The sequence below is a fragment of the Papio anubis genome, chromosome X (genome assembly GCF_008728515.1).
Source record: "Papio anubis isolate 15944 chromosome X, Panubis1.0, whole genome shotgun sequence".
NCBI classification, from domain to species: domain Eukaryota; kingdom Metazoa; phylum Chordata; class Mammalia; order Primates; family Cercopithecidae; genus Papio; species Papio anubis.
Window position 1 is genome coordinate 71,267,872 of NC_044996.1, and position 7,835 is coordinate 71,275,706.

General features: G+C 32.7%; 1 protein-coding gene across 2 annotated transcripts in view; it reads left to right on the top strand.

The window, feature by feature from the left end:
- HMGN5 (high mobility group nucleosome binding domain 5) overlaps positions 1 to 6,372 on the top strand; it is an 85,997-nt gene extending 79,625 nt beyond the window's left edge. For both annotated transcript variants that reach the window (XM_017953999.3, XM_017953998.3), the window contains 5 exons: positions 262 to 291; positions 1,322 to 1,351; positions 1,594 to 1,647; positions 4,068 to 4,205; positions 5,195 to 6,372. In XM_017953999.3, the coding sequence (XP_017809488.2) occupies positions 262 to 291; positions 1,322 to 1,351; positions 1,594 to 1,647; positions 4,068 to 4,205; positions 5,195 to 5,794 (852 nt within the window). In that variant the 3' untranslated portion in view covers positions 5,795 to 6,372. The remainder of the gene's footprint in view (positions 1 to 261; positions 292 to 1,321; positions 1,352 to 1,593; positions 1,648 to 4,067; positions 4,206 to 5,194) is intronic.
- The last annotated feature ends 1,463 nt before the right edge of the window (positions 6,373 to 7,835 follow it).

The window sequence follows — 7,835 nt, forward strand, 5'->3', positions numbered from 1 at the left end:
GATGCAATTTACACAAAAGGATGAAATTAACTATCAATTGTGTTAAAGTATGTCTTGTGCATGCAGTTGCATCTTGGCGCACATTAGTAAAACAGCAGTATGTAGCGTGGTTCCTAAGAAACAACACGTGTCTACTTGAGCAGGAACCCAGGAGAAAGTAATAAGCAATTATATTGAAATTTGTAATCCGCAGGCAGTGTTTTCTGATTTATGTGTTTATATCAATGACCTTATTTCTGTGTGGTTTTCTCCTCTGTGTAGGCTGCAGGTCAAGGTGATATGAGGCAGGAGGTGAGTTTCTTTAGTCTTAGCATCTATTAGGAAAAACCACTCGTTTTATAAACTTGACACACATAAGCAGCTAAAAAATAGATGCTGGTTGGTATATTTGTACAATATGAGTACCAATATGGTATGCCAGTGAGCTCTCTCAAAAATATATATCTGAATTTCAGAAGAGAGGACTTTTTTACATTGCCATTCAAAATAAAAGAAAAGGCTTTTGCACTTTTTTTAAATAGAAATGATGTTAAGGAAATATTCTTGACCATAGGGATGTGCTAATATTTTATTTGGGTGTTTTGTGAGTTAGACTATCATTTTGGTGTGTGTACTTTACAGGCTTACATGTTGCTTATTTTAGAAAGTTGAGGCTCTAAATGTTCACATATGTGAAACATTTCTTAAGGTACTATATAGTCTTTGTTATTGTATTCAATGTATATTGTTCTAACTCTTAGAGTATGCCATCTTCTATATGTCCTACAAAGCGAGAATCATTGTTGTGCAACAATTATATTAAAGAAACCTCTCAGTTTACCTTTATGGCCTTATTAATGTTTTGGTCAATGCATATTATTAATTTTAATCTAATTAATGCACAATAAAAATATACTGAGTGTGAAAAAATATATATATATAGTAAGTATTAAAAACTGCAAGCTTCTTGGAATTTAAGACCTTATTGTGCTTGTTCAGATGTAGAGAGAACTTCTTCCTTTTAAGCAAAATAATTGCTTTGTCATTTGGCAAGAAAAGGCTATATTTTCATTTCTAAATGTGCTCCTTGTTACTAGCTACTGTGTTAATTTAGCCTAGCCACTTAAGCTTAATTTAGGACTTTTTCTTTAGTATATAAAGTGTTCAGAGGAAGGAAAAATCAAAACTTGTATTTCTCTTGTATTTTCTAACCAAATTCACAATTGCTTCTTTAATGACAATATTTATGTATTGTTACACCAAATATTTTGACCTCAATAAAAGTAATTCTAGCTTTTTGTATCCATAATTCACTTAACAGACTTTTGTTTTTAACTTATAGCCAAAGAGAAGATCTGCCAGATTGTCTGCTGTAAGTAATCTTTTCAAAAAGCAGCCCATGTATTATGAAATGTCATTTTAAAATTTAGGGAATCCTAAAAAATTCAATACACGATTTATTTTTGAAGTTTTAAGAAAAATTTTCACACCAAGGAAATGTTTTTTTTTTTTTTCTAATGCTCATTTATTTTAATTCAGAGGTTGGATTTCATTTTTAACATTCTTTCTTCAAATGTGATTTTTTTCCTGTTCTTTTCCCACAACTTGATGCAGATGCTTGTGCCCTTTACACCAGAGGTAACGCCCAAAAGAACATCAAGTTCAAGGGTAAATATTCAACTTAGAATATTGAAATAAATTTGCTTTTTTAAAAAAAAATAATTTTTGAAATGGCATACAGCTGATCATTTTACTTTGCTTATATTTTGTTCTGTTAGTAATATATTATATTCTTTCATATGATACATGTACACCCCTTGGGTGGGGAATATTTGCTCCTGTTTTGTGATTGTCCACAGTGTTTTGACATTTTCATTGGGTAGAGACAAAACAATTTCAGTTGGATAGGCCCATTAAATGTACATGCCTTTGCTATCATATAGTGACAATACTGTTTCCCTGGGAAAACAAAAGGTGAAAACAGTAGTAACCCCAAAGTTGTGCTTTGTAATAAAAGTAGTAACTAACATTTGATAATATTTTACAGTTGGCAAAGTATATATAAGATTATATATAATTATTTACATAATATATATGTGAGACGTATTTGCATATGTTAATTTCAAATGGACACAATTGATTTTGTATAGACTTATATACTCTGGCATTGTGGCTAAAGGCATGTAGAAATAGATACAATCTCAATATTTAGTTTACTGTTAATTGCTTAATACATAAGAATATTGGTTGAATTCCTGAAATCATAAAAGGTTAAAGCTATGAGAAACATTAGAGAGCATCTAATCCTATCACTTTGTAGTTGAAGAAAGTATAAACTGTCATCATGCTCATAAATGAAATCCTTTGTTAAAAAATATTGCTAAACTTAGGGCAATTGAAGTTTTAGTAATAATTGATATATTTAATGGTGACAAAAGAAAGTGTTTTTTCTGCATTTTACTTTTCAAGTCCACTATTATGTCAGGTTAAATATTCAACTTTTAAGTTTTTAAAACAGTAAATACAGCGTTTTCTTTTAAAAAGAAAAGTAAGTCCAGACGTGGTGGCTTACGCCTGTAATCTGAGTATTTTGGAAGGTCGAGGTAGGCAGATTGCTTGAACACAGGAGTTTGAGACCAGCCTGGGCAACATAGTGAATCACCATCACCACAGAAAATACAAAAGTTAGCCGGGCATGCCTGTAGTCCCAGCAGCTTGGGAGGCTGTTGTGGGAGGATTGCTTGAGCCTGGGAGGAGGAGGATGCATTGAGCAGTGATTGCCTCACTCCAGCCTGGGCGACAGAGGGAGTCCCTGTCTCAAAAAAAAGACAAAAGAAGAAAAGAAAGAAAAGAAAAGGAAAGGAAAGGAAAGGAACGGGAGGGGAAGGGAGGGGAGGGGAGGGGAGGAAAAAAAGAAAAGAAAAGAAAAAAAGAAAAGAAAAGGGCTAGACTAAAACATATACTATGTAACCATACACTTTACCCTCCTTGGCTGTTTCTCATGGGTTAAAAGAGTAATAACTTATATCTATATTATAAGTTACAGTTTCTAAAGCTTTTTTCCATGTGTTTTGTCATTTTCTCCTTATAACATCCCTGTGAGGTGAGTGGTATTAGTCTCTTTGTATATTTGAAAATAACAGCCTCAAAGATACTTATGCCTTTGCTCAAGATCACATCACGTAAGTGGCAGATCTAGAATTCAAACACAGGTGTTCTGGCCCCTCAATCCAGTGATCTTTCTATTACATACACGGGTAGGCAAAAAATTTTCTTGATAAAGTCGTCGTGAATCAGGGCATTCCAAAGTTGTAGATACAAAGATTGAAACACTTACATCACCGTAAGGTCTTTTAAAACTCTATCTAAATTGATGTTCTCACTAACAGCATTTCTCTTCATTATTACCAATGGAGGCTTAACAATCAACAAAACCCTGTTCCTTATTTTTTGAGACGGAGTCTCACGCTGTCGCCCAGGTTGGAGTGTAGTGAGCTGACCTCGCTCACTGCAAGCTCCGCCTCTTGGGTTCACGCCATTCTCCTGCCTCAGCCTCCTGGAGTAGCTGGGACTACAGGCGCCACCTGCCAATTTTTTTGTATTTTTAGTAGAGACGGGTTTCACTGTGGTCTCGATTCTGACCTTGTGATCCTCACTACTGCCTCCCAAAGTGCTGGGATTACAGGCGTGAACCCTGTTCCTTATTCATTAGACTTGACAAAAATTAACTGGCCCTCTCTGGTCAGAAGGAATTAATTGATCAGTCTAACTTGATGCCAGCAGTTTGTCCTTGGCAGCAACTAGTCAGCATTCTAACTGGTTGCCTCTCATCTATATCACTCAACTTAAAAGAAAATTTATTTTATTTGTATCAAGGGAACATTGTGCATTTTTAATGCTGTTTTAGGCTTACAATGAAACTTACAATGAAGGTATTATATGATCATTTTATTGATATCAGGTTTATATGTGATACTTTAAAACATTTGCATAAATTATTACAATAGCTGGTAAAATAATTGTGACCATTTAATCAACACAGCAGTTCAACTGTACATTTACTTTTATTGTTTTATATTGCTTGGCAGAAAATGAAGACAGAAAGTGATATGATGGAAGAAAACATAGATAAAAGTGCCCAAGCAGTTGCTGAAACCAAGCAAGAAGCAGTTCTTGAAGAAGACTACAATGAAAATGCTAAAAATGGAGAAGCCAAAATTACAGAGGTATCTTCTAATGTTAACAGTTTTATCTATTTGAAAGTTTAACAATGGGTACAACTGAAAGAAATCCTATTTGCCTTTTAGTTTACAAGTTGGAAAAAATTAAGTGAGCTGTGGTTCAATAGTATAATGGTATCTAAGGGGAAAATAAAATTAACTTAAAATATGAGAATTTAGAGGGACCAGTAGTGCGAGCAGTAGCTTAGCATTGCTGCTACTAGAACAATGCCAATGATTATGACTTAGTACTAACATAACCACCTTCTCATTAAATACAGGCCAATCTTTATTCATTTTATCAGCACAGAGGCTATTTGTAAATCCCTTTTCCAGAATTTATGATTCTTTTATTTCCTTTGTAGATGGCAAAGCAAATCATTATATAAATGTTTTTAACCTTATTTTGCATATTTAATGCATACAGCATTTTTAGGTATTGTAATAAAACACTGAAAACGGGATGTAGTCACCAAATCTATAAACTAAACATATGCAAATATGGAAAATCTTTTGTAAGTTATCTTATAATATATGGTATAGTACTTTTCAAGAAATTTTTACATAAAAAAATATCATTATTATAGAAACAAAATATGTTATTTTTCCAAGGACTATATTTTGTTTACATGCATAGTCCTCATTAAGAATTGCTGATATAGAATAAATACAAGTCATCCTTTAAGTATTTACTTTGTGCTTCATATTTGAAATGGAAATTATTTATAAGTGTTTCTGTATTTATTGTTTCAAATATCTATTTGTAGATATTTCTGTGGACATATTTTAGTCAATCGCATTTCTTAGAATGTTTTCTCATAATGTGATATTTAGCAGGCTTCTTTCACAGGAAAATTACTTTCTTTAAAAGAAGTATTAGTCTTTTTGTGAAATAGATGTAATCCAGTGTAAATATTTAGGGGAAATGGGTCTAAATTTACTAACAGAATCTTGTTTTTTTTTTTTTTTTTTTTTTTTTTCCACCATGCATACAGGCACCAGCTTCTGAAAAAGAAATTGTGGAAGTAAAAGAAGAAAATATTGAAGATGCCACAGAAAAGGGAGGAGAAAAGAAAGAAGCAGTGGCAGCAGAAGTAAAAAATGAAAAAGAAGATCAGAAAGAAGATGAAGAAGATAAAAACAAAGAAGAGAAAGGGGAAGCTGAAAAAGAAGACAAGGATGAAAAAGGGAAAGAAGATGGAAAAGAGGATAAAAATGGAAATGAGAAAGGAAAAGATGGAAAAGAGGAAGATGCAAAAGAGAAAGAAGATGGAAAAAAAGGTGAAGACGGAAAAGGAAATGGAGAAGATGGAAAAGAGAAAGGAGAAGGTGAAAAAGAGGAAGAAGATAGAAAAGAAACAGGAGATGGAAAAACGAATGAAGATGGAAAAGAGAAGGGAGATAAAAAGGAGGAGAAAGATGTAAAAGTCAAAGAAGATGAAAAAGAGAGAGAAGATGGAAAAGAAGATGAAGGTGGAAATGAGGAAGAAGCTGGAAAAGAGAAAGAAGATGAAAAAGAAGAAGAAGAAGGAAAAGAGAAAGAGGAGATCAAAGAAGAAGATGGAAAAATAGAGGAGCCACAGAGTATTGTTTAAAACTGCCCTATATAGTTTCATAATTTGGTAACATGTACCTTCATGTTGTAAAGTTAATAGAGATAAATATTTTTATCAAAAATTTTATAAACACAGTCTTTCTTTAGCATTGATTTAATTTCAGAACATCTTCATATTGATTTTTAGCCATAAAGTTTCTAACATGGAACATTTATCTATAAATTTTGTGATTATAGTAGTGGAATATATAGAAAAAATATGCTTTCAACTTTGCGAGTGAATTTCGTGTTGTGTAAGTTATGTGTCAAATCTTTGAATTTTAATTTTACTCTTTTATATATGTGATAATTTCATAAAGTGAGGGATCCCAAAAAAAGAGTTGCATCGAACGTTCTTGTTCTCTAGGATGCTTTTATAAAGAAGGTGAACTATTTTCATGTAATGCTAAGAGTTAAACTTATCTTTCCCAAATATAACTTTATTATTAGCTTGGGAAAAATGAAATTGTATTTGCATTTTTAAAATAAATACATATGTTTATTTCAGAAGGGCAGTTTTGATTATATGTGAATGCACAAATTTTACTGGATTTATCTTAATAAAAAGACTGACGATGATTGTGTTTTGTTATATCTTCAAAAATGTAGCTAGTGAAATATTATGCTTAATTTTTTTCTATTGTGGTTTTCATGAAAATATTTAAATATTCACTGACATAAAATTAATATAACATAAAATTCATCATTTTAATTATAATAAAAATAATAAAGTATGTAACTCAATGTTTGTCAGTATATTCACAATGTTGTGTCCACTGTTTAATTCCAGAGCATTTTTATCACCCAAATCAGAAACAAAGCACCAATTAGCAGTCTCTCCCCATTTTCCCCCAACCTATCCCCCACCTTCCATCCCTTGGCAACCGCTAATCTGCCTTCTGTCTCTATGGATTTGTCTATTCTGAACATTTAATATCAATGTAATCGCACAATATGTGTGTGGCCTTTGGTGTCTTGCTTCTTTAACTTAGCAAAACGTTTTCAGGTCAATCCATGTTCTAATTTGTATCATTACAGCAGGTCTCAATTTTGTTCAATGCTGTTTAGTTGTAATGTTGATGAGAAAATAGATTCCCAGCCGGGGCCACTGTTTGTGGAGTTGGCAAGTTCTTGCCATGTCTTCATGAGTTTTCTGCAGGTATTTCAGTTTCCTCGTCCGCCCCAAAGAAGTGCTTAGGTTAATTAGCATGCCTAACGATCCCAGTATGAGTGTGTGTGTGTGTGTGTGTGTGTGTTCCCTGTGATGGACTGGAGTCCTGCCTAGGATGGGTTCCCGCTTTGCCTTCTGAGCTGCTGAAATAGGCTGCAGCGATCCACTACTGTAAACTGGAATAAGCATGTAAATAATTATCTTGTTCTTATTAATTGTTCTTAATTGTATGAATAGCTTATATTTATTTCAATGTTTAACATTGGAAGTATTTTAGCCTTTATTTAGAAGTTTGGTGATGCTGTGACCAGAAATATTTGGTAGGAACTTTTATCTATTTCAATTAGCCTATTGGTAAAATTGGTTTCCTTATGTGTCGCTTAACTTAAAATTACAGTTTCTAAAAACCTGTCAACGATGTTAAGTGAGGACTTACTGTATTTTATTTGTTCTAATGGCTGAATAATATTCTGTTAATATACCACATTATGTTTGTTGATGGGCATTTGGGTTTTCTCCATGCTTTTTCAATTATAAATAATAATGCTGTGAACATTTATGTGCAAGTTTTTTTTGTGGATGTATGTTCTCATTTCTTCTAAGTATATATCTAGGAGTGAAACTGTTGGATTTTATAATAGTTCTATGCATAAATTTTTGAGGAACTTTTGGACTTTTCCAAAGTGGCTTCAGCATTTTATATTTCTACTAGAATTTTATGAGTGTTCTAATTTCTCCACGTCCTTGCTAACACTTATTGCATGTTTTTTATTATAGCCATTCTAGTAGAGTGATTTGGAAGTGATGCAAATCATGTGATCTTGATTTGCATTTCTTTAATGATGTTGAGCATCTTCTCATGTGCTTATTG